At 35.1% G+C, this 27,809-nt stretch overlaps 2 protein-coding genes across 2 annotated transcripts; both read right to left on the bottom strand.

Moving 5' to 3' along the window:
* Positions 1 to 2,746: 2,746 nt before the first annotated feature.
* LOC113696689 (uncharacterized) lies at positions 2,747 to 4,491 on the bottom strand. Its single transcript, XM_027216067.2, has 2 exons — positions 4,307 to 4,491; positions 2,747 to 3,339 (listed from the first exon to the last, which is right to left on the bottom strand). Exons 1-2 carry the CDS (start codon positions 4,468 to 4,470, stop codon positions 2,883 to 2,885), a joined length of 621 nt encoding a protein of 206 aa, XP_027071868.1. The 5' UTR covers positions 4,471 to 4,491; the 3' UTR covers positions 2,747 to 2,882.
* A 16,657-nt stretch (positions 4,492 to 21,148) lies between these two features.
* On the bottom strand, positions 21,149 to 21,700 carry LOC140009844 (uncharacterized). Its single transcript, XM_072056179.1, has one exon. It carries the CDS (start codon positions 21,698 to 21,700, stop codon positions 21,149 to 21,151), a length of 552 nt encoding a protein of 183 aa, XP_071912280.1.
* Positions 21,701 to 27,809: the final 6,109 nt, after the last annotated feature.

The raw sequence follows: 27,809 nt of genomic DNA, 5'->3' as shown, positions 1-27,809 counted from the left end.
TTACTAATCTTAATAAAAAATAAGTTTGGTTTACCAAAAAAATGTTTGGTTGTTAAAAATTATAATTATTCCTCATGTATTAATGATGTAAAATTTTAGTCTATTAAAATCAAAATGAGCGATTTTAATATGGTATGATGCTCTTCAATGCATGACCCTCTTTCCTAATTGTTAGTTTTCCTTCATTTTTTTTTTCTTATTAGGGAAAATCATTCAAAACGTCCCTCACATTTTACAGAATGACTTTTTTTGTCTCTCACTTTTAAAAGTGTAATTTTATATTATTTACAAATTTACATTGATCAAATTTGGTCCCTACCTAGATTTTTGACTAGTTTTTTGCCGGAATTCACTATGTGCCTTGCATGTGATTATTTTTTAGGGTCAAAATTGTCAAATCAAATTTTACACAATCTGATCTATAGTCCCTTACATTTCACAAAATGAATTATTTCGTTCCTCACATTTCACAAAATGAATATTTTTCATCATTTACATTTCACAAAATGAAATTTTTCCGTCCCTTATTGATCATATAGTTTTTTTTAAAAGCCATGTATATATCTATTCAATTTCACCAGAATAGTACGAATAGCATGTAATATATCTTTATTTAATTTCACCTAAACAGACTAATTATAATTGTACACATGCTATTCAATGGATATAGACATGGTTTTAAAACTAATAATTTTGTTTTAAACCCATGTATATATATCTATTTGATTTCACCATGTGAACCTATTCAATATTTGTGGTCTTTTATCTTTTGGTAATAATTCATTTATTGAGTTGTATAATAAGGCATCTAATTAATTGGTCATAATTTGAATTCTATAGTCATGCTAACAAATTAAAGTTTAAATATGAAATTTCTACTCATCACCTTTAAGACCAACAGTTGAATTACTTGCCTTGTGATTATTTTAAAATTTAAAAGTATCAATTACTTACTTCTTTTTGTCATACTTTTCTTTTGTTTGTTTTTTCTGTCTAAATTTAATTCGATATAAATACTTGATAATGTTTAAGATTAAATGTTTTTTTTGTTTTCAATTTTTGAGTAAAAGGAAATGAACATAAGTGAAAAAATAATAATTTTTTTAAAACTCCTGTATGTATCTATTTACTTTTACCTGGACAGTACGTTCAGCCAAATTAAATAGAGATATATTACATATTATTCGTATTGTTCAGGTAAAATCAAATAAATATATACGTGAATTTAAAAAAGAGCTATTCATACACATGATCAATAAAGGGATGAAAAAATTCATTTTGTGAAATGTGAGGGATTATGGATCTGATTATGTAAATTTTGATATGACAATTTTGTCTTTAAAAAATGATCACGTGCAAGGTGGATGGTGGATTTTGATAAAAAAAAACTAGTCAAAAATCTAAGTAGAGATCAAATTTGATTTGTAAGGGATATAAAAGTATACTTTTAAAAGTAAGGGATGAAAAAAATCATTTTGCAAAATGTGAGGGATGTTTTGAACAATTTGCCCTTCTTATTATATATGGGTTTTAATTGATTGAAGTTTTAGTAAGTACCTTCCTGATTCTTTGTTTGAGGGCTGCAATATATAATTTTTGTAGGTCGAGAGGGGTGTCAATTTCTCACGCTCAAACAAGTGTAGCTCCGCCCCTGATTTGACTTTCTCATAAAATTGTGACACCGTTTTCCAAAAAATTAATCTTACGCTGCCAATCCTATTCTTTATATTAATGATGTTTGTTCTAAGAAAACAAATGACAACAAAAGGGTATTCTATGTTTTAGTTTTTTTTGGGGGGGGGGGGGGGGTGGTTTACGTGCGAGTACCAATTTTTCCTATGCAAATGAGATATTTAGAGGAAACTTATAATACAAGTATATTATTTCTATTTCTTTGTTTCCAAAAGTTTTAAAATTTCCAGAATAGTAATAAATAAAAAGTTTCAACATTGACATTCATATTTCAGAACAAAATCAAGTCTCCACATGCAACATTTATTTTTCTATTGTAGAAGTTAAACTCAGAAAAAAAAAAAGAAATTCATTGCTATCTATGATAACATGATAACTGATCATATCTAACATGTAGATCGAATTTAAATTCTGCATTACCCAGTGTAATAAAATTTTGAAGTAATAGTAATTGTGTACGCTTGGTAGAAGTTACAATGACAGTATAAGAAGTTAAGATAGTATTGGAGTAATATCCCTGCATATGGTTGTACTCAAAAATAATTTATGTTAGGTTTTCCAACTTCGTCAATTTTCAAGTAGTCAACAAGATCGAAAGAGTTAACAAAAATGGCTTTCTTTGTTTTTTTTTGGGAACAATTAGGTGCCAAAATAGTTTTAATCTTTTAACAAAATTAAACTAAATAGATGACATTGGCGCAATGTGAAGCTTTACGTGGTAAATTAAATTAGAACCAATGTAAATCGAGGTCAGCCAATAAAAATTCAAGAATTATAAATGCTGCAAACCAAATTTGTCCAAATAAAACAATTTAATGGAACTTGATATAACATGCAGCGGCTGTGGCAACACAGAGAACAACATAAAATACAAAGAAATCATTCTTATACCTAGACACTTGAAAATCTGAAAACTAGACTTCAACTCAATGGAATAAATTAAAGGGTAAATCTTTATACACTGATAGTGTATATACTAACGAGTTCAGATGTATGTCACATATGCAAAATTTAATGTTTAAATTTAAAATGAAATAATGTGACATGCCTCCAAACTCGTCATACATTAGCAATGTAGAAAAGATTAACTAAACCAAATGCAATAGACACAAAAACAACAGTATTACTACTAAACACATTATCACTAGACTACCCACAGCCTAGTTACTTAGATCTACTTGTGTGATTCGTCACACATCATTCTCCTCCTTAGCCAGCAACTTTTTGAGTTCATCTTTTTCTTCCCTTGTCAAACTTAAATTCTTTGGGTAGATAACTTCAAAGCTGACAAATAAGGAGCCTGTCTTGCCAAAACCGTGCCAACAAGGCATGCCTTCGTTGGGAATCTCCATAACACACCCGGGTTCTGTCTTTGGAATAGTTAGAAGACGCTTGTCCAATGTTTCGATTGTAAGGGCTTCTTTGGTAACGTATTCCGTCAACGGAATTTTCCTTATAGCCCACAAATCTTTGCCCTGCCTGTGGAATTCAGCATGAGGCTCTTCTATCACGTCAACGATCACATCTCCGGGGACCTTTCTGTCGTCTAGAATGACCCTGCTTGGGTATACAACTCTCAGGCCATTCTTAGCACCCGGTGGGATGTTCACCACAAGTGTCTCCGGTTCGGCATTGGGTGATATCGCGCTACAAAATTCAATATGTATGCTTTAAATTACAGTTTGTTTAGATTAAAAGTTATTCGGAAAATTTTTTTTTGGTAATATTTAGTATAGTACCTTTTCATTTTGTTTATTTTTAAAATTTTTCATATAGTACCTTTTTTTTATTATGATGTATGCAAGATAAGAAAAAGTTATTGAAAAACATGTTTTTTTAGCAATAATTTTTTTTTGTAAATAATAATATCCAAGCAAACATAGGTACATTAGAAAATTTAAAAAAAGAAAGATAGTAAATCTCGATTTACATACATATAAATCACCAAAAAAGCTAAAAACACTGTTTTTTTTAAATTTTTTTAAGTAAAAACTTTTTCAAGTAATAAACATTAACTTTGATTATGGGTGCTAAATAAATAACTGATATAATAAATAACAGATTCAACTTGATTCTTCAACAAATATATATTCCATATCGATGATATAACAAAGATAAACTCAATATGTACGTCAGACAATGAAAAGGAGATAGTAGCTATCTATTTACATACATATCCATCACCAAAAAGCTACAAAAAGAAAGCACTATTAATTTCTCTAAGCAAAAACTTTGTTAAGCAATAAATCATTAATTTTGATCATGGGTATTAAATACATAACTGGTATAATAAATAACATATTCAACTTGATTCTTCAACAAATATATACATTCCATACAGATGATATAACTAGTAAAACTCAATATGTACGTTAGAAAATACAAATGAGATAGTAAATCTCGATTTACATACATATAAATTACCAAAAAGCTAAAACAAAAATAAACTGTTAAGTATCGGTGCTAAATGAATATCTGATATAATGAATCACTAATTCTTGTTCAACTTAATTTTTCAAGAAATCAATAGTCCACAGAGATGATTTATATGAAACATCATGCTAAACATTATATGGGGAATAGGGAGACGTTAAGTACAAAAACATATACGTACCAAGGATCAGGGAGGAGTTTCATGTGTTCTCCGGTAAACTTGATTCTCTTTTCCACTCCGTTGTAGAGCTCGTCGAGAGTAAACCTCAATGGACACCAAACCGAAGGCGATGGTTTCCTTTGATAGTTGCCCTTGTCAAAACCTTTCGAGCATAATTTCCACATGGTTTCTCTCAAAACTCTTGCCCTCCTCACCAAATTAATTAGAAATAAGGAGAGCTTCCACAAGGGTTTATGCGGTTAACATTGATGACTAGCTAGGGTTTTTTTTTTTATATAGAGTTTAGGTGAGAGAAAGGTGAGAAACTTGTCATAACTGCATGTTTTGATAAAAGGAAATCCGTGTTGTTCAAGAAAGGCAAGCAACTTGCCATAACTGCATGTCTTGCTAAAAGGAAATCCGTGTTGTTCAATCTTTTGTGACAGCTTTTTTTTTTGGCATTATACATGGACGCTATTTTAGGCAGAGTATTTTTGACTAGTGTCGATATCGTGTTCGTGTCAGAAAATCTCAACCCTAACCCAATCCGTTAAATTTTCGTGTATTTTAATTTGTTTGTTAATGGGTTGATTCAACCCAATCCGCGTAACCCATTAAGCACTTTGTATGATCAAAATAGTTTTGACATGATGTATTATTTTGCCAAATCAAATTGCTGATGTGTGCTAGAAACAGTTGAGCATTTTAATCACTTATTTCACCTCATTTGATCAGGTAATTGATTCAATGTTGCTGTTGCTAAAATACACGATAAATTTTTTGAAATATATAGTCAACACAAAATTTAAAATTTTCAAAACATTCAAAAAAATAATAGATAATGAAGTTTTCCAAGCATAATATAAGTTACAAATTTGGCCTTAATTAGATTGCTATTTTTTTGATAAATTTCTCCATTTTCTGTGATTATTTCTTCTACACATTTTTTAGTCACCTTCTATCTTACATAATTACACCCTAAGTAGTGTTAAAGTAATTTTTCTCCAAAAACTCTCTAGAAAATGTAGTCCAATCAACCTTTTAGAAACACGATCATATAGTAGTATATATGATAAGATATAAAACTTGTGAGTTTTAAAACTTTTAATTGAAATTTTCAAGCCAAATTTGATCATTGTTTGTTTTTATTAAATACTCAAAATGGCTTCTATAGTGCTTAATTATTATCATAATGTAAGCATTTTATCATGTGTCAACCTGACCCAACTCACTTACATTCATGTCACTAACAGTTTGACTCAATAATGACCTACTAAAGTTCCGGTCATGTTAAAGCATGTTAATTACGGGTTGCGTTTGGGTCGTGTCATCGGGTCATACCAGAAATTGCCACCCCCTAACTTTGCCAGAGAAAAATTATGCCTTCTTCTTATGAGGAGTTTATTTCCACAATAACCTTCTTCTTTAAAATTATTCCCAAACTAATGCACTTTCAAAAATTATTCCTTTGTTAATCTCCTTGTTGCTATGTCCGATTATGAAAAATATTCATGTTTTCGGCTCATATTCTTTTTTATGAGGGTACAATCTGCATCATTCGATTCTTAATGACTTTTCGATAGTTCAAATTTTGTTACTTACACACAATCTCAAAGGTAAAAAGTATTTTTCTATCTATTATTAAGTGATTTAGTATATTCTCACATTAGATTGGCTCGTGTAGTGTGTTAATTCTCTCTCTCTCTCAGAAAAGGGTTGTGTTCTCTTTTGATGAGTCAAAAAATGCAAGAGCATTTTTTTTTAAATTTCTTTTCCCTCTCTAGTGCACCTTTTATAGTTTACGTAAACTATGATCATTATGTAGTTGACTTATGTATCAAACAATTTGAATTTTTGCAAACTTCTTAAAATATAAAAAGTCATGTGACCGCCATGTATAAAATTGCAGGTAACAAGAAAAATGAAAGGAACTTGTGATATAACAATAAAAATGATGCAAGGGAGGAAAATTGGCATAAAAAAATGTACTTCTACAAAATCATTGCAATATAGGGGGTGGTCGATAATTTTAAAACACTAATTGTTGTCCACTTTCCTTTTTTTCAATTTGCTTATAGAATGTCCTTGTGACACCAAATTAAGAAAAACCATATAATATATGGAAGAAAAGATTTACAAGTGATTATTTTCCACTGATGGGAATTCTATGTGGCAAAAACTAGATTAATAAGGAAATAAAAACTTAAAGTGCATTACTTTTTGGGATTATTTTCTAAAAGTAGATTATTTTGGCCAAAACCTTAGTTTTAAATTGGTGAAAACCAATAGTTGTCAGTTGAATACTGACAAAAACTTGTTCTAAAATAACAGCAATTTACTAAAAAGTATGAAAGAGATTTTTGTTTTCTAAAGATTTTGATTCCACGATTATTTGATGCTGTTTAATTTCTTGGTACAATCTAATCATAGAACTGTTCACTACACATATATATGTGCGTCTCTCTCGATATATATATATATATATATATATATATATATATATATATATATGGATGTGTGTATGTATATATATGTATGTATGTATATATATGTGTGTATATGTGTGTGTATGTATGTATGTAAAGTAAGTACGTACACAAACATGTATGTATATGTACATAATAATTGCTGCAATTATATTTTATACATTTTTCTAATTTAACTTTTACATTTCTAAAAAACTAGTACTTAGAACTCCACGTAACCACATAGCAAATTATCAACCGTGTACATGATAGGGCTAAATTTTGTACTTTTGGATATTTCTTAGTGACTTTTGAAAACCGTAATCCTGTCTAACTCATAGAAACCCAACTTCGAGTGGTTGATTGCTTACTTTTTTTTCTTCTTTTTTGGGTCAAAGGATTGCTTACTTGATCGTTATTTTTTTATTTTCTCTTTGTCGTCCATATGATTGGTAAAATACCATATGAGTGTAAGGATTAATCTTTCATACACTAACAGTGTATACACTATCAGCATCGGATGAATAACAATTATGCAAAAATTGAATTGCAAAATTTGAATTTGAAATTCAATTTTTGCACACATGTCATGAATCCAATGATGATAGTGTTTACACTATCAGTGTAGGAAAGATTTACTCATGAGGGTAATACATACACATGATATACTCAAAAGTTCTCTAAACTTTTAAGTATTAATAGTTCATATATTGTCAGTATTGATTGAATGACAACTATGCAAAATTTAAACATGAATTTTAACTTTTGCATATGTGTAATGGATCCTATGGTGATAGTGTATACATTGTTAGTGTATATAAGATGTACTCAAATTTTAATTGAAAACTATAAGTCAACAAAGCTATACAAAAAAAAATCATACATGAATAATGTGAATAAGTTTGAAAATGATTAATGATAGAACTAAAAATCTGAGTTCATTTACTATGGTTTTTAGATCATATGATATATTAGCATTAGTTTTTACTTATAATCTTATGCATTCCAAATTCAAAAATTTTGATCTTGTGCATCAGGTACTAAATTGACTATAGTAAAAAGTATGCTACAAGTCTATCATTTTTTTACATAACTCATAAACTGCAAATTTATCTTTTCAAAAATTTTAGTATTTGTTGTATATTAATACGAGAAAATTTATTATATATTTTATTCTTTTTTTGTTGACAAGTACAAACTCATTTAAGGGCAATTAAAATACATATGTTATAGGAATTTCCTACCGATTTGAGCTCTTTTGACTCCAAGAAATGCTTTGATGGAAGGTTTGAAAGATTTGGCAAAGGATTAGAATGGTGGTAGAACTCACACTTTTTTATTTCAGATCTACTTATACCTAGCAATATTTGTGGAAAATGGATTTCAAATGTACTTATACCTAGCAATATTTAGAATTAACGCCAAAAACAGAGTCTAGATTTGTAATTTGTCAATCATACAAAAAAATCCGGACACATTAAAATGAAGTTCAAGTGTTGATATTTTGTAAAAATAAAGTTAATTAGGTAAAGTATATAAAATAAAGGTAGAGTGATAATTGGCATTAACATGGCTAGTTAGGTGTGATTTGGGTATATTAACAATTGCCCACTAGGTACTTGTTAAAACCCATTACTAATATACAATTTCAACATGGCCACCTAAAATTATAAACTCTTACATATTTACGTTGTAATTTGTCCAATATGCTATAACCAATGATTATCTTCTATGCTAATTTGGCCATGAACGGAACCTAAAGTCGTAAATATTCTGAGATCATTGATGCATTCATATCTTCATCATACATGTCTTCCCACGCTTATTTATCTTTTTGGAAATTCATGCCCATCAGCTAAAGCCGTCTAGCAATTTTAACAATCGATCAGATCATATCCATTAAAACCAATAGTATCCGTTGTATATAACTAGCATATAATTTGAGATGTCTAGCAATTTAATAAGCTGCGGTCTCTTTTTTTTTTTTTTGTAGGGTTAATTACATTTACCTCCTCTGAGGTTTAATCAAATAACCAAATTTATCTTGAGGTTTTGGCAAATAATAAATTTTCCTGTACCTGGCTTCCGTTACTGATTTCTAACAGTTTCCTCGTTGCTTATGGTGTGAATCATTTTTTTCTTTTAAGAAAAGTGCAACAAATTATCGAATGCCTATATTAGCCTTACCGCCGTCAGATTATTGTTCCTTAGTCTACAACCATTCTATCCAAGGTTTTCAAGCAATTTCGATTCTTAAACCACTCCCATAAAAACCCCAAAATCGATCCATTATTAGTTTTACTTAGAGCCAGAGGTAGCGGTTCTAGAACTTTTTACAACTAAGCGCTTGGCTCAGTTTGAGATCGCAGGCATCAAAATGGTATTTTATTCAAGTGCTTCGGTTTAACATACTGTTTTAACCTCAGAAAATAGTTTTCCATGTGCCAGTTTACTGAACATTAGATCATTCTTTCTAAGACATGAATAGGCAATTAATTATGGGTTTTTTTTTAACTCCCATATATGATTATGGTTTTGTTTGTAAAATATTTTGTTTTTGTGTATTTGCAGTGATGATAGTTCACTGATTTGTAAATAAGAAATATTTGGATTTCATGAGGTAAAGGCATAAAGCCAGGTTTTTTTGGGCTTTTTTTTGGAATTAATCATATTTCTCTAAATTTACAGCAAATATATGTAGTTTTTAGTTGCTTGAAAGATAATAGGCTGGTATTTTTCAGATATCATTGTTGTTTAAGATAGCTTGTGCTAGCCATTTGGGAACAATAAAAGATAATGCCCAAGTAGTCCCAAAAGAAATAGGAAAGGGAATAAAGAAACAGGAAAGGAAATTGCAAGAGAGAGAGGTTTAATTCATTAACTTGATTGTGAAATTTGCAGTTTTTCAATTACTTAATACAATAAGATTTGTAAGATTTTATTTCATTGTCCTAAAGTTGAATTCCAATGCAAATGGGATTGAAGGACAAGCATCTGGACAAGGGTTGGGGTTATAGCTGCTGTTGCAGGTATTCTAATGCAAGGAAGAACACAAGAATCAACAATCAATTACATGAGTCCGGGGCAGCACAATAATCCGTTGAAGTAAATGTCAATGCCGAAGAAACATGTAAGAATCAGTTTGAATTTCATAGGTGATGTAGCTTTTTGTGCCAATAAGTTGTTGAACAGCAACGAGATCATGCGACTAAGTTTTTTAATTAGTTGTTTTATAGTGCACGGGTAAATAGGTAGATAGAAGTAGAAGCCTGTCTAGAACAGTAAATAGAAATGTTTAGTAGTTTTCAACACCATCTAAGTTGATTGGAAGGACTTTGCTAGAAAAGTTATTCAGGAAGCAACTGGTAAACCTTCAGTCCCTTAGGTCAGCTGCTACAAAAAAAAAAAAAAAAAAAAAGGCTCATGAGCACCTCCATTCAAGAAGCAATTGATAAATCTTCAATTCCTTTTCAAGAGATCAGCTGCTACAAAAAAAAAAAAGCTCATCAGCAGCTCCAAAGGTTAATGAAGCACCAACTAAGGGAGGAGGATCTTTAACTAGAGCATCAATTACGAGTTGCCAACACCAGCAGTGGACCAAGAATTGCTAATCCTACTTCCACTCCTTCTATGTCATCTGCTCTAATAAATTAGTCTCATGTTACTAGTACTATATTTTAGTTGAACGTTTAGTTTGCTACATAGGAATGTCTTTTTGGTGATTATAATTAAGCACCATATGGCTGCCTGGGGATAAACATTATTCCATAGTTGCTAGTATGAGGAGTAATTAATCTAGTGCTGCTTAAGTATGGGCTTTTGTTCAAAGGTATGGAGCAGCTCTCAGTTTATTGCTGTCTGAATTTGGTTCTTTTGTTGATATTGTGCAACAGCTTTCGATATGCTATTTTAGCACCTCAGTCTGAGTTTGGCATGCTGAAAACTATTATGTTGGGAACAGACTAATGAATGCAATTCCCAACTATCTTAATTTTCTATCCTGAGTTTATTGTGGATGTTTTTTGAGGAATTAGAGCATAATAAGGTTCTAGAATTTGCATGGTAGGAAGATACGCCAAATGAAAGGTTTCCAATCCCCTGCGTGAGAGAATTAAAAGTCCCTAATAGGATAGTTCCAAACATAATATTGTCCTGGAACCCTGTAAAGTCAGATTGGTGCAATTGGAACCAATACTGGACATGGCTGCTATGCTTTAAATAAAAAAAAAATTGACAAAAAAAGATATATTCCATAACGAAAGTTCCAAACACCATAATCTTGTTTTATTGAAACACCTTTGCAAAAACTCAATAGTAGACTAGTAGTCATGTCTTGCGTTTTTTTCAGTACATGCAAATTCCAAAGTACATTCAGATGCAAGTTCTAACACTGTACGAGAATCGCATCCTTTTTTTCCTTTTCTTTATTTTCCAACTTTTCAGCAGATTGATTACTAGACCAAACAAGTATATAGCTAGCAATAGATGATTTCCCGTCACCAGTATGGTGATACCCACAGAAATCCCGTGCCATTCCATTGGAATTACCATTCTAAACATCAATTGATGGAATGGAAAGGCAAACATTGAACTCGTTGCCTCAAACTTTGACCTCATCCTTGGGTTGAAGTTCACTTCATCTTCCATGTATGATCAGGGACAAACCAATTTACCCATCCATGAACAATGCATCTTTTCTAAAGTCTTCCAGTGCATTTCTTTTTCTTTTTTTTTTTCGTTCTTGATACTTGCACCAAAGCTCTTCCCCCATATCTGGTATACACTGTGCTGGAACCTCATATTATCAATAGTTGAACTATTGCTAAATGAAGCAATTCCTTTTTATTTAATGTCTTTTTTTTTTAAAGGGAGGTCTTGAACAATGAAGTGATTCCTAATTACATGAAAGAGAAAAAAAAATGTAAAATAGTCAAGCGAAGAGAAAAATAAGGGGGAAAAGTGTAAATAAGAAATTCATTAGAAATTTACCTATTCTCTAGTTTGTTTGACTCTTAATTATCACAATACTTGTGAATAACATTATTCTATTGTTATCCTATTCAGCTGGCTCCATAAGGGCAATTTTGTCCTTCAACAATATTTTCTAATTGGTAGGGTGAGGAATAGGTTGGGTGGTTTGGAGGAAGAAATATAAGTAAAAGGTTCGAGGCCTCTCACTTACATTAAAAAAAAATGTCTACACATGCTAGGGGGTCATTTGTTAAACATTTACACATTCTAGGGGTTTGACTATTATATTGTGAAATCTTGGGGTCCGTTTGGTTATTTTATCAAATCTCAAGGGAGGTAAATATAATTAACCCTTTTTTGTAATATCAAATTCGTTGGCAATCACTACTTTGCCCTTCCTTTGATCATTCACTCTGTTCAGCAATTGAAGTGAAAACTTTTAGGGACATAGATGTAACTTCCCAAGTCCAGCCTATCTGCTCCTCATTTGTCCCCCATTCATTCAAATCACCAATTCAAGCTCCGACATTCCTGGTTATGATGCATCTTTGATTGCTGCCAATGACGGAACCTTTCGAGCCAACTTCCATGATTTCTCTCAACAGCCTTGATATCCTTTCTAGATGAATTACACAGGTTCGGGAGAACTGCTACAAGAGTTTATGTGGAGAAAATGGATGACTAGCCAGATTCTTTACATAGGGCATAGGTGTGAAAAAGGTCAAAAACTTGCCGTAGCTACATGCATTGCTCAAAGGGAAATACGTATGATGAAATCTTGACAACTGTGTTTGATTTTCTTGCATTTATACATCGAACGCATTTTACTAGTGTTCTGTATTTTAAGTACTTTGCCACATAATTAAAAAATACATTCGTAGAGAAAAAATATACTATGCAAGTTATAAAGAGTTATTATTACTTTGTTTCCTTAACGATTGATGCTACCTTCAATTTCCTCCTTAACGCTACTTATTCGTCATTTTACCCTCAAGACTAATGGTCAAATTTAACGGAATTTGTTAATTCAAGTGAAAAGACATGTTTAGGCTTTAAAATTATTATCACTTTACTCATATAAACTATAACATTATTATCAATTTATCCCTAGGGTTATTTTTTAGATAATTTATCCCACCATTAAACTAACTTAACAAGTTAAACAACTTTAGAAGAACGTACACCCCTCTTTGTATAATAAAAATAATAAAAAATTTAGAGTGACTCTTTTCCTTTTTAGTATCAAGAAAAAGTCAGAACATTAATCTCTTTCTTCTTGGCTTCTTATTGATATTGAGAAAAATAGAAAGGTACGAAGGGATAGAGAGGAGGAGAGAGAGAGAAGCTCAATTCTTTTTTAAAAAATACAAATTAGAAAGAATTTAATATTTTTGTTATTTTAAAATTAATTTACTTTTCTATTTACCATTCAATTCCAATGCTAATGCCCACGACGTTAAAGTAATATGATAATATTAGATTCATCCTTATTTTCTCTCTTTGTAAAATCTATTTTTTTGTCCCCTTCTCTCCTATCTCTTTTTCTTTAACTAGTATTAATAAGTGTGAAAAAAGAAATTTGAGAAATCCCTTTAATTTTTATATTTTTGGAACTCTTAGAGTGAAAAAAAGGGAAGAATAACTATTCCAAATTTTGTATTTTTAATTATATATCAAAAAAGGGTAAAAACATTAAAAAATTTTGAATATACTGATTAGGCTAACAATGAAGTAAAATGCCTAAAAAATAATGTTAAGGACTAAAATGATGTATCACTATATTTTAAAGAGATAAAGTGATAATAACAATGTAGTAATGCTATAAAATAAAAAAGATATTTTAATCCAAAATTTGTTAACATATTGAGTTGATTTATCTATAGGGGTGAAGTGACAAAGATAATGTTAAACAGTAAATTGATAATAATGATATAACTCAAGGGAGTAAGTGATAATAACCCAGTTATGAATGGGTTAAAACAAACGTAGGTTGACTACTAACAAAAATAACTCTATAATAACTTAGACAAGACCAATTTACTAAAAATCTTGAAAGATATATATATATATATATTTTTAAAGATTTTGGTGCCATGATTGGGGATGCTGTGTTCAGTTGAGTTTTTCTTAGAGTTGTTTATTAGTTGTTTACTTTCTAGGTACGATGTATGAACTGCACTATATATTGTCTTGATTAATCTTGATGAACATTTCACCTTATTTTAGTTTCTTGTGGCTGAAGTCTAAAGCATAGTAAATAGGACAATAATTGCTGCAATTATACTTCGGACATTCCAGATTTAACTTGTCTTCTCTAAAATCTAGCACTTAAAACTCCACAATGCCCTCACCATATTGGTTGCGTCGGGTTGATTACTAGGGAAGAGCCCCACGCGATGCTCGGGAGTTGATACATGTATTATGAAAGAGTAATTGAAGTAGAGATCAACAAATTTGTCATATTTAACTAAGAAGAAAGCGGAACAAAATAAAAAGAATCATCAATATGTAATCCTCTAAATTTAGCTTTTTAAATGTATGGAAATTACTATTCATAATAAGTATGTACTTTAATCAGTAAATTCACTGCCAAATAAAGCATGCTTTTGTATAGAATTAAAAACATTATTTTCTTAAAAATGGGGAAGTCTAGCATGGGCAAAAAACGGAGATCAAGGCTAATAAAGTGATGATATCACATTGGTATTATAGTTTTTTGATTTGCCTATATACTACTATAAATAAAGGAACTATATAATGCTTGACTTAGCCTTGATAAAAATGAGAGAAAGTTAGAAACGGACATTTTAATATGATCACCAATGTAGAGATAAACATACCTTTCCTGGCTAGGATGTGGTGCATTGTTCTTACAAACGCCGGTTAACCCAGATTTGTCGTTCCGTAATTTCATCAACAATGGTCACTGGGACGTGAATCTCTTATGTCACACAATACCAAGGGAGAATGTGTCCTCCGTTTTAGAGCACCCCATCCCAGAAAAAGGAAAGTGAAGTGGAAGTCATTTGGATGCCCACAACATCTGGAAAATTCTCCCTACATTCGGCTTTCGGAGACATTAGGCAGGCCCGAAACAAGTCGATGGTGTTTGCATCAATTTGACATCCTCGCATTCCTTTTAAAGTTTCTTTTTTCATGCTCAGATTGTTGCGGGGGAGGATACCGGTACCAGATAAGTTATGTAAACTTGGTTTTCATTTACCCTCCAAGTGTTTTTGCTGTCCTTCGGCATCTGAGGAGTCTATCGAGCATTTATTCTCCAACGGCCACACAACGTTTGTAGTTTGGAGTTATTTTGGAGGTTTATGTGGATTGAGTCCAGGATCTTCTTTGCAGTCCCGAATAGTAGGGTGGTGGTTGCGGTCATATGATTTTGAGCTACGACGGCTTATGGGCCGAATTCTTCCTACTGTAATTTGCTGGCAGATTTGGAAGGCAAGGAATAAAGCAATGTTTGAGGGTGTTCAGATGCGGGCATCTGCAATTTGCCATGCCATTTTCTTCGAAATTCAGTCCATGGTGGGAATTCATTTCAAACAAGCGTTTCGACTGCAATCATTTCAGCAGTTGTATGATTCGCCGAATTTGACTGTTGGTACGGTTGCATTTAAAGCTGTTCGTTGGGAGACAAAGGAGCCAGGGCGGTTCATACTTAATACGGATGGATGTGCTAAAGGTAATCCTGGAGTGGGTGGAGGTGGTGGCGTTCTACGGGATTCAACGGGATCACCACTCTTTGCTTTTTCGGCCTATCTTGGAGAAACTACAAGTCTCCGTGCAGAGGTTCGGGCTCTCCTCATTGGTCTTCAAACATGTATACAAAGGGGGTTTGGGAATATATGTGTGCAATCGGATTCATTGGTCTTAGTTCGAATCATTCATCATCAAATTCAGTGTCTATGGCAGATTCGAAGGGAGGTCAGACAGATTTGGCATTTCGTGAAGGATCTGGCTCGTTTTTCACACTGTTATCGGGAGGCTAACACAGTTGCTGATGCATTGTCCAATGTGGGTGTATATCATCCAGAGCAACAAGTCAAGATATACGATAGCTTTTGTACGTTCCCAAGGCTGGTTCGTGGGGCAAAATGCCTAGACAGATTAGGGATGCCTTCAATTCGGAAAATTAGGCGTATGTAAAAGGAATATCTTTGTCTGTTATTGTTTTTCCATGAATAAAAAGAGGATTTTATATAAAAAAAAGAAAAAAAAGAGATAAACATACCCTTCCATTGACATTTTCATTAACTTCTAGATAAAAAATTTCCCACTCCACTCAAACAAAACCCATTGCATCAAATTATTCTGCCATGAGATGAAACTTTTGAAATAGTTGCTTAGACACCCTACAAGGTGAATAATAATGAGTTCCCAAATCCTGGTAGTCGAATTTCAGATACAGCAAAACAAGTAGGAGAAATTTGTATCTTTTCCAAAAAATCTCTTACATGCAAAAAAGATATTTCTTCCGTTTCATTGAAATGTAAAGCTTTTCATTTTGAGATGTCTCAAAATATTTATCTCTTACTAAAGTTAAAGTTACTTTTGATTTCTTTTTCCAATACTATTATCATTTTAATATGTATTTCATACTAAATTTAAATTTAAAATTTGAATTTTAGAGGGCAACTTTGGAAACAAATTGACTAATATCACCATCAAACCATTATTTTTAAAAAATTGAAATTTCAAAATGTGACAAACAATTTGGAACAGAAGGAGTATGACTTAAGCACATAATATACAAGATTAAAAAGCACCATATCACCCGAAGCCTTTCAGGTAGCCTACAATCAAACTCTATTGATGACTATGTTCACTAATCTGCAAAGAACTACAACTAATTAAGATATGTTTATATTGGATGACAAGTAAATAAAAAAGTAGATGCAGACTACGTCAAGCTAAAAAACATATCCAAGTTTGGTACCGTGAGCATTTTGGAAATATTTTTGATGTAGTGAAGAATGCTGAAGAGGTGGTATTAATGGCAGAAGCTCATTTTGATAATGATCCATCTGAGCCGAATTTGATAGAGCTTCAAGAGGCTCGGGCTGTATTGAGGAATGCTCTTTTTATAAAGAAGAGATATTGGAAACAAAAAGCAAGAGTTAAATAGCTATAGGATGGGGATAAAAATACAAAATATTTCCATTCTGTAATTGCGGAGCAAAGAGGCAAGTCATTTATAGATCGGATTAAAAATGCGAATAGGGATTGGTTAACAGATGAGAGTCAGATTGCAGCGGGGGTGGTTCACTTCTTTGAGGTCTTGTTTAAGGCTGATCCTTGCTTAGGGTCATGACCTTCATTGGATGTAATTCCCAAAATTATATCTCAGGAACAAAATGTTGAATTGGTACTTGTTCCTTCCCTGGAGGAGATTAGAGAGGTTGTTTTTGTGATGGATGGTGAGAGTGTACCTGGGCCGGATAGTTTTACAGGGAGATTCTTTACCTTTGCTTGGGACGTGGTGGCCGAAGATGTATATAAAGCAGTGGTTAGTTTCTTTTGTGGACATGAGCTGCCGAAGAGTATTACCTCGACGCTGGTTGTGCTTATTCCGAAGGTAAGTGCTCCTCAAGACTTTAGCCAATATCGGCCGATAAGTTTGTGTAATTTTATTAATAAGTTGTTGTCAAAAGTTTTGGCAGTTAGATTGGCAAAGGTGTTGCCTAGTATTATTTCACCACAGCAAAGTGGCTTTGTTAAGGGTAGACAGATTTTTGATAATTTTCTGTTAACTCAGGAGCTAGGGTTAGATATTCGAAAGTCTAATAGAGGGGGTAAAGTTGTTTTGAAGCTTGATATGGCCAAAGCTTATGATAGGGTCTCCTGGCCTTTCTTGTTGCAAGTGTTAAGAAGGTTCGGGTTTAGTGACATCTGAATAGATATGATTTAGAGGCCTGTTTCTAATGTTTAGTTCTCAGTTATTAGTATTGGCTCACCCCAATGTTTCTTTAAATCTAGTCAGGGTATTCGCCAAGCAGGTCTGCTTTCACCAGCTCTTTTTGTTATAAGTGCTGAAGTTCTGTCTCGTCTTCTGAATTATTTGGTTAGGTAATGGGGTTATATGCCTTTTAAAGTTCCTCTAGGGTGTTTGATTGTTACACATTTAGCTTATGCAGACGATGTTATTATTTTTTCTAGTGGAATGAAGAAGTCGTTATAGTTGATTATGAAGTCGCTTGAAGATTATGCTTTGATATCGAGATAGAAGGTTAATCTGTGACGACCCCACCTCCTCCTAGGGCGTACCCTAGGGTTTAGCGAGCTGCCTGCCCAACTCTCGCCAGGACTCACTCACGTTTAATTCAAGAAAATAACTTACAACCATAGAAAGGAAATAAACAACAATTTCAAACTTAACATATACATTGATGCTTAAATTCAGCTCCAAGGCTTATACACGCCCAAATATATCAAAGTGTTTACAATCCAGGTACAATCAACCTTAGTTGAGCACTAGCGCGAGTACAATCGCAAAAATCCAAAAACTAGACTACGTTAGTTTGTACCAGTCTCACGCCCTTGCTCGTACCCCCTATAAGGAAAACAAAAGCTAATAGAGTGAGCTAAAACTCAGTGAGGTTCCAAAACGTCATGCAGACCCAAATAGCAAGATAACCATGATTTAAATTCATAAGTATCAAAATAGCGAGCATATGAAATCTAGAAAATGAGCCAAGAAATGGATATTTAACATGTCAAGTGAAAGGATACAACCGCTATTTCAAAATAGCTCCGCCATAGCTTGATCAAGTATTAGTTGACTCTCCGTCAACCTTCAAGTAAAGTAACCAGTCTAGTAGTGCCTCGCTTTACGCCAATCCGTCCACCATTCAACCCCCTTACCGGGCCCGAACACCACGAGAAACACGCGTGGTAATATTCGAGTATACCGATTAGTCGAGAAGGTATCACTCCACTCGACAAAACAAGAGACCCAGAGTTCGTTATCTAATTGACCAGGCCCTTGACGGCTCGACTCGATTAATTAGCCTCAGGGTTTCTGGAATTCCAGAGTGTTCACGCATAGACAGGTATATCAAGTCATGTGTACTCAAGGCACAACAACAAGTCACGTTTAGGACAAGTGCGATAAAGTACACCCTTGTCCATTCAAACAAGTCAAATATTGTCTAAGCACATTGGTAAAACATGTAAAAGCAAGTATCAAGTACAAACATGCACTTGGAAGCACTCACCCAAGGTCTTGTGCTTTGCAAGGTTACGCCTAGGTGCAACTCCTTGGATGGAGTCCAAATATGCGATAAAATATTATGCAAGAGTTTAAAATCAACTAGGGTTTGAAACACAAGAGTTTCGCTTCAAGAAAATTAAGTACCTAAAACTCGTTTAAGTAGTATTCAAATTACTTATCAAACTCTAGAAAATTCATGCTCGCTCGTTTAGTTTTGATCAAGAAGTGATTTAGACTTTGGAAGTCGCACTTGGTATCAAAGACCCAAAAAGTTGTATTTTGAAAGGGTCTCAACTTTTACTTTTCAAGGGTACGAGTTCTGGCAAAAATTTCAGCTTATATACCTTGACTAAAGGAAACTCGACTACCATAGATGATTCAAGTCCAATTCGACCTCAAATCTCGCTCAAGTCGCGAGTACATAAGCCTAACCCTCGAGTGAAAATTTGGGAGGCATGCCCTTTGTATTTTGCTATTTTCCAGCCATATATGGATTCATTTTTTTCCTCAACTCAGCCCAAATTCAACATATAAGCAAGCTTAACAAAATAGTTATTCAACTAGGCTCAATATCATTCAAATACATGTCAATGCTAGCAATGCAACCATCAAAATCAAAGTTGGAAACTTGTTTTAAAGAAGAATGTCTAAGTGGCAGATTTGTCATCCTTCAGTGTTTTGGTCATAACTGCAGCTAGGTATATCGGATCAAGGTAAATTTTATGGCGTTTCGAAGCTAAGACATAGACCTACGTTTCCTATGAAAATATTGACACTCAGTTCTCGCATTTTCAGGGTCAAAAATTGAAATATCAGAGAAAACAAAAAGCTGTCGGTTAAACAGGGCATTTGGGCAGTCAGGGGTATTTTAGTTATTTCACAAGATACAGTACTCCGATTGAGCTAAAATTTTCTGGGTAGAAAGCTAACTTAATTCTCTACAACTTTCATGTTTTGAGCAAGAACTGATTTGGCCTTTATCATGGACAAATATGCAGGTCAGTTTGGTTCCAAAAACAGGGCAGAATCACCACAAATGCTGGAAATTCAACTTTTACTCTAAAAAGTCACAACCAAACTATTAATCCCTTCACCAAATCCATATCCTAACTCAATAACATCACTTACTAGGTAAACAACAACAACCAAAGCTGAAAAAATGCAAACCTTAGCTAAACATGTCACTACACCATCAAAAACTAAACAATCAACCATAGCAAGCCAAGATTAAAAGCTTCTATACCAACTTAGCAAGATTAAGCAAGAGGAAAGGAAGTGTAAGCCTTATACCTTCCAAAAGCTTCTAGCAAGTGAGAAACAAACCACTATCTTCCCAAAATTTTAGCACACCAAGCCTTCCAAGCACCAAGAGGTAAGTTTAATCGGTTTGGTTTTGTTGATTTCACTCAAACAAGCTTGATTCAAGGTTGAAGTTGTAAGTTTTCTCTCTTTTTTTTTTTCTCTCCTAAAGCTCGGCCAACCAAGGGAAAAATGAAAAAGAAATAAAGCCAATTTGAAGATAACAAGGAAGGAAATTTGTTTAGTCAAAGTTGGTTGGATTTCCGCCAAGTGTCGCTTCAAGGTTAAATCTCAAAATTTTTCTTTTTTGCCTCTTTTCTTTTGGTCAAGATTTTTGGCCACTTTAAGGGTTAATTAAAAGCTAATTAGATCAATTAAAAACAAGGAGATTAAGGTAATAAAGTAGTGTTCAAGTGTTGTATTCAATCGGTAGCAAACGGTGCACGTCTGTTCGAGCCAATTTTCCTTAACTCGCGCGTACTAGTGTTTTCACTTATGATTTACTAACTTATTATTTGTACTTCTAATCACACACTTTCTCTTATATAAAACTCACTCTTAACCACCAAATTTAGTACACACACCTCACCAATTAATCACACTACCAAAATACGCAAAAATCCTATTTTACCCTTACTATAAAACTAAGGGTAAAACTCTTAATTCTATTATTTATTACAACTATTGAGGGAGTAAATGAGTAGTAAAGATATTATAAAGTAATTTATTCAAAACAAAAGGGATTTTAAGAAAATATGAGGGATTTTGCAAGTTCTCACACTCTCTCCCCCTTAAAAAAATTTCGACCTCGAAATTCATACTTTTAGTCGTAAACAGCTCAGGATATTTCTCTTGCATGTCTATCTCTAACTCCCAAGTTGCTTCCTCCACCTCATGGTATTTTCATAGAACCTTAACCAGTGGAATCCGCTTATTTCTCAAGTCCTTCACCTTCCGATCTAGCACTCGAATAGGTCGTTCCTCATAGGTTAAGGACTCATCAAGTTCAATATCCTCTGGTGGTAAAATATGAGTCGAATCTGGGTGATATTTCTTAAGCAATGAAACATGAAAAACGTCATGGTTTCGCGATAGACTGACGGGTAACTCCAGTCGATAAGCCACCTTTCCTACCCGTTGAAGTATACTAAAAGGTCCTATGTATCTTGGTTGCAACTTTTTCTCCTTTCCTGCTTTAATCTTTCCTTTCAGTGGAGTAACCCTAAGAAACACCTTATTCCCTGCTTCAAACTCCAAATCCTTTCTTCGATAGTCGGCATAGCTCTTTTGTCGACTTTGGGCTATTTGAAGCATCTGACGTATCACTTTTACCTTTTCGTAGGCTTTTTCAACCCATGGTATTGTTGCTGGATCTATGATCTTCCTCTCTCCTACTTCATCCCAATGAATAGGTGATCGACATCTTCGTCCATAAAGTGCTTCATATGTGGCCATTTGAATAGAAGAGTGATAACTATTGTTATACGCGAACTCAACCAGGGTTAGATATTGGCTTCAACTCCCTCCAAAATCTACAATGCAGGCTCTCAACATATCCTCAAGAGTTTGAATGGTTCTCTCAGACTGTCCATTAGTTTGAGGATGATACGCTGTACTATAGCTCAACTTAGTTCCTAGAGCCTCTTGCAGCTTCTGCCAGAATCGAGATACAAACCTAGGGTCTCTGTCTGATACTATACTTACTGGTACCCCGTGTAATCTCACAACTTCGTCCATATAGAGTTTGACAAGTTTCTCCAAAGAGTATTTCATATTAACTGGCAGAAAATGTGCAGTTTTAGTTAATCGGTCCACTATAACCCAAATCGCATCATGACCTTTTGAGTTTGTGGCAACCCTGATACAAAGTCCATCGTTATGTGCTCTCACTTCCATTCCGGTATCTCTAAAGGCTATAATAGACCCGACAATTTTTGATGCTCAGCTTTTACTTGTTGACACGTAAGGCACTTTTGCACAAATTGGGCAATCTCCACCTTCATATTATCCCACCAATACAGACTTTTAAGATCTTGGTACATTTTGCCACTACTTGGATGCACCGTATACCTAGAGCGGTGAGATTCCTCCAAAATATCTTTCTTTAGTTCTTCATCCTTGGGTACAACAACGCGATTTCGAAACCTTAAAATCCCATCAGAACCTAGGTTAAAATTAGGCAATTCTCCTTTCTTCACCCTTTCTACCCACTTTTGTACCGTTGGCTCTTTCTTTTGGCCTTCTTTAATTCGATCCAACTATGTCGATTTCACCTCAATATTTCCAAAGATAACCTTCCGCGGCTCAAGACGAGGGTTCCATTCACATACATTTTCTAACAAGTTCCACTCTTCCACCATTAAACCTGCTAGTTGAGCCTTCCGACTTAAAGCATCTGCTACAACATTGGCCTTTCTTGGATGGTAATTAATGGTACAATCATAGTCTTCTAAAAACTCCACCCATCGATATTGTCTCAGATTTAGCTCTTTCTGAAAAAATAAGTACTTAAGGCTCTTATGATCTGTATATACCTCAAATGTCACCCCATACAAATAATGCCGCCCTTGTTTTAGAGCAAACACAACAGCCGCAAGTTCTAAGTCATGGGTTGGATAGTTTTGTTCATGAGACTTCAACTTCCGAGAAGCATAGGGAATTACATTCCTATTTTGCATTAAAACACACCCTAATCCTTCTCTCGAAGCATCGATATAAACTGTATGGCTATCCTTCTCACTTGGCAAAGTTAACACCGGAGCCATGGTCCATTGCTTTTTAAGCTCTTGAAAGCTATTTTCACACTTAACATCCCAAATATATTTGCCTCGTTTCTTTGTCAAATTTGATAGGGGTTCCGTAATTCTTGAGAAATTCCTTATAAACCGACGGTAATACCCCGTTAGACCAAAAAAACTTCGAACTTCAGTAAGATTCTCCGGCCGTTTCCATTTGGCAATAGCTTCTACTTTAGATGGATCTATGGTAAGTCCATCTTTTGAAATTATATGGTCTAGAAATGCCACTTTCTCTAGCCAAAATTCACACTTACTAACTGGTGCTCTCTCAAGATTTGCAATACAATTCTCAAGTGTTACTCATGCTCCTCTTTTGTCTTAGAATACACTAGAATATCATCAATAAATATTACCACGAATCTATCCAAATAAGGTTTAAACACCCGATGCATTAAATCCATGAATGTAGTTGGGGCATTGGTTAAACCAAAAGGTATTACCGCAAACTAGAGATGCCCATATCGAGTGTTAAAGGCAGTTTTTGGCACATCCTCTTTCCTAATTCTCAATTGGTAATATTCTTGTCGGAGATCTAACTTAGAAAACACCACAGTCCCTTGCAACTGGTCAAATAACTCATCGATGTGGGGCAAAGGATATTTATTCTTATTGGTTACTACATTCAACCCTCGGTAATCAATGCATAACATCAAACTCCCGACCTTCTTTTTGACAAATAGCACTGGAGCGCCCCAAGGTGACTCGCTCTCATGTATAAAATCCCGTTCTAACAAGTCTTGCAATTGCAATTTTAACTCTTTAAGTTCAGCGGGCGCCATCTGATAAGGGGTTTTTGAAATGGGAGTAGTTCCAGGTGCTAAGTCATTCTGAAACTCAATCTCTCTTTCGGGTGGCAATGACACCAACTCCTCCGGGAATATGTCTGGATACTCATTTACCACTGGCGTATCTTCTAACTTAATCTTTTCTCCTGAGATGTTAACTAGAAAAGCTAGATACCCCCATGCCCCGCTACAAAGCAATTTCCTAGCCCTAATCCCGAAATAAGGGCAGATGAGTCTAGAATACCCCTTACGTCTAGTTTTAAAGTTGTCTCTCCGGGTATGCAAAACTCAACCACCTTTGTTCGACAATTTACCCGAGCATGATAACGTGCTAGCCAATCTATTCCTATAATAACGTTGTACCCTTTAATGGCTAGACTTATAAGGTCAACTACTAATTTTCGCTCACCAACCCAAATATCGCAATTCCTATACACCTCGTTGGCAAGTAAGGATTGATTACCCGTAGGTGTTCTTACTTCTAAGTCATATGGTAGCCTCTCGGCCTTCACATCAATTCCATACATAAAAGTAAGATTAACAAAAGAATGCTAGCACCAAGGTCTATCAAAATCTTGGCTAACCGATGAAAAACAGGAATTCTACTTTCTACTACCTCCGATGGCTCGGATACTGCCTGTTGGTCCAAGGCGTACACCCTAGATGGTATCCTTGGCCTAGTCCCTCCTACATTGGTCGGTTTAGAGTTTGATCGGTCAACTGGTTGGGCATCACTAACGAGTGGACAATTAGCGATCTGGTGCTCAGTACTTCCACATCGTAAGCACTTTCGAGCCTTTCGCCAGCAAGTATCTTCGGTATGGTTGGGTTTCCCACAGTATCCACAAGATACTCGAGGGTTGGATGTCTGGCCTTCCTGTAAGGCACCTCTTGCCTGGCCCCTTTCCCCTGGGGCTCCTCTCGGAGTAGCTCCCCTAAGTGTACCCGTAAACCTTCCACCGCCAGCTCCTCGATCGATCTTAGGAGGTGGCATACCTCGATCACCATGCAACTGCCCCTGACTTCCTCCAGGCACACATTTCCTCTTTGCATGAAAAACCCTTACTTGTGCCCTAACAATTTCTATTCTCAGGGCCTTCTCCAAAACCTCCGTAAAAGTATTAATTTGTGCCGCCACCAGGGCCTCCTGTATTTTCACATTGAGCCCCTGTACAAGCCTCTTAACTCTCCTTTGTTCTGTAGCTATCAATTCGGGAGTAAACTTTGATAGTTTAGTGAACTGAGTCTCGTACTCAGATACACTTAGGATTCCCTGACGGAGCTTGATAAAATCATCCTCCCTCTTTTTCTGGACTATCGATGGAAGATACTTCTCATTAAATTCTCTCATGCAATTCAGCCAGGTCCATGCAGTCCATTCTCTCTCCCATTTAGCCCTAATTACGTTCCACTAGGCTCTAGTTGGTTCCTCAAACTGAAATACAACGAAATGCACTTGCCTATCCTTCGTATAGTTTAAGGCAGCGAAAATATTGTTCATCGTCTCTAACCATCTCTCAGCTGCCTCAGGGTTCGGTCCTCCAACGGTCCTCCAAGAAACTTTGGAGGAGAAAACTTTTGGAACCTCTCTAGGGCCCTGTCTTGCCCCATTTCAGGGTCCCTAGGTTGATTAACAGGGGTTTGACCCTGCTGCTCTACTAGTCGAGCAAGAATATTTGTCATTTGTTGTATTGCCGTTGCCACCTGATCCCCTCCTTCAACCCGGGGTCCAGGTTGCGGCTCAATCGTTGTGCCTCTTTCCTCTCTTGGTTTTTGCACCGATTCCTGTACTTGTCTAGCCCCACGACCACGGCTAGAACCACGCCCTCGAGTAGTTCCACGAGACTTTATAAATATAAACAAAATAAAGTAGTTATAAAGCTCAAATAAAACATTTCCCAATCATAAAGGAAAGATACTAAAACTCTTTTAAAATAATCATTCCCTTATATACACATAGCAAAATAAGTCACATAACAAGTTAGAAAGTACTGTACAGGCCAAACTAAAACAGTCAAAAGCTCATAACAGCCAAGGGACATAGAACAAAAAGCAAGCTCTATATACATCAACCTTAACATGTCAATAACAAAAATAAAAGATGACGTGTCACCCATCTATGCCCCAAACTATCTCACGCAATCCCTCAAAACCCTAGATTTCCTACCCTAACTATTAACCGACGCGATCGACTCTGCCTCCTCCTCGGGTGCAACCGGCTCCTCCTCTGGGTCCTCCTCAAGATCCTCCTCCAGATCACTAGGGACCACGTGCCCTTGACCCTCCTTGGCCAAGTCCTGTACCATCTCCTCTACTAGGGCCCCACACTCAGTCAAAATACAGTTGGTCTGGTCTCTTACGTCTCTATCTACCTGAACAAGGTGACCATTAGCTGCCTGAGCTTGCTCTCTGAAGGCATTGGTCCATTCCTGCTCCTCGAGAACCGAAACCTCAAGCTCTCGGATCCTAACACCCTAAACTCGAAGGACTGCCTGCAGACGCTCTATCTCCGTCTGGCACCTACGATTTGTAATGACCCCACCTCCCCTTAGGGTGTACCCTAGGGTTTAGCGAGCCGCCTGCCCAACTCTCGTCAGGATTCACTCACGTTTACTCAAGAAAATAACTTACAACCATAGAATGGAAATAAACAACAATTTCAAAATTAACATATACATTGATGCTTAAATCCAGCTCCAAGGCTCATACAGCCCAAATATATCAAAGTGTTTACAATCCAGGTACAATCAAACTTAGTCGAGCACTAGCGCGAGTACAATCGCAAAAATCCAAAAACTAGACTATGCTAACCTGTACCAGTGTCACGCCCTCGTTCGTACCCCCTGTAAGGAAAACAAAAACTAATAGAGTGAGTTAAAACTCAGTGAGATTCCAAAACATCATGCAGACCCAATAGCAAGTTAACCATGATTTAAATTCATAAGTATCAAAATAGCGAGCACATGAAATCCAGAAAATACGCCAAGCAGTGGATATTTAACATGTCAAGCAATGGATATTTAACTCCGCCATAGCTTGATCAAGTATTCGTTGACTCTCCGTTAACCTTCAAATAAAGTAACCAGTCCAGTAGTGCCTTGCTTTACGCTAATCCATCCACCATTCAACCCCCTTACCGGGCTCGAACACCACGAGAAACACGCGTGGTAATACTTGAGTATACCGATTAGTCGAGGAGGTATCACTCCACTCGACAAAACAAGAGACCCAGGGTTCGTTATCTAATCGACCAGGTCCTTTGCCGGCTCGACTCTATTAACTAGCCTCAAGGTTTTTGGAATTCCAGAGTGCTCACGCATAGACAATTATATCAAGTCATGTGCACTCAAGGCACAATAACAAGTCATGTCTAGGACAAGTGCGATAAAGTACACCCTTGTCCATTCAAACAAGTCAAATATTGTCGAAGCACATTGGTAAAACATGTAACATCAAGTATCAAGTACAAGCATGCACTTGGAAGCACTCACCAAAGGTCTAGTGCTTTGCAAGGTTACGCCCAGATGAAACTCCTTGGATGGAGTCCAAATCTACGGTAAAATATTACGCAAGAATTTAAAATCATCTAGGGTTCGAAACATAAGAGTTTCACTTTAAGAAAATCAAGTAAATGCAACTCGTTTAAATAGTATTCAAGTTACTTATCAAACTCTCGAAAATTCATGCTCGCTCGTTTAGTTTTGATCAATAAGTGATTTAGACTTTGGAAGTCGCACTTAGTTTCAAAAATCGAAAAAAATTGTATTTTGAAAGGGTCGCGACTTTCACTTTTCAAAGGTACGAGTTCCGGCAAAAATTTCAACTTATATACCTTGACTAAAGGAAACTCGACTACCATAGATGGTCCAAGTCCAATTCGACCTCAAATCTCTGCTCAAATCGCGAGTACATAAGCCTAACCCTCGAGTGAAAATTTGGACGGCATGCCCTTTGTATTTAGCTATTTTCCAGGCATATATG

This window comes from Coffea arabica, chromosome 6e (assembly GCF_036785885.1).
Source record: "Coffea arabica cultivar ET-39 chromosome 6e, Coffea Arabica ET-39 HiFi, whole genome shotgun sequence".
Lineage (NCBI taxonomy): Eukaryota > Viridiplantae > Streptophyta > Magnoliopsida > Gentianales > Rubiaceae > Coffea > Coffea arabica.
Note: the sequence above shows the minus strand (reverse complement) of the source record. Positions and strands in the feature narration are given on the sequence as shown.

Bases quoted from the DNA above. Each gene is read 5' to 3' on its own strand.
- LOC113696689 (XM_027216067.2), bottom strand. From the start codon at position 4,470: ATGTGGAAATTATGCTCGAAAGGTTTTGACAAGGGCAACTATCAAAGG. The intron at 3,340-4,306 runs GTACGTATATGT...TGAATTTTGTAG, and splicing joins AAACTCCTCCCTGATCCTTG to CGCGATATCACCCAATGCCG.
- LOC140009844 (XM_072056179.1), bottom strand. From the start codon at position 21,700: ATGGCCACATATGAAGCACTTTATGGACGAAGATGTCGATCACCTATT.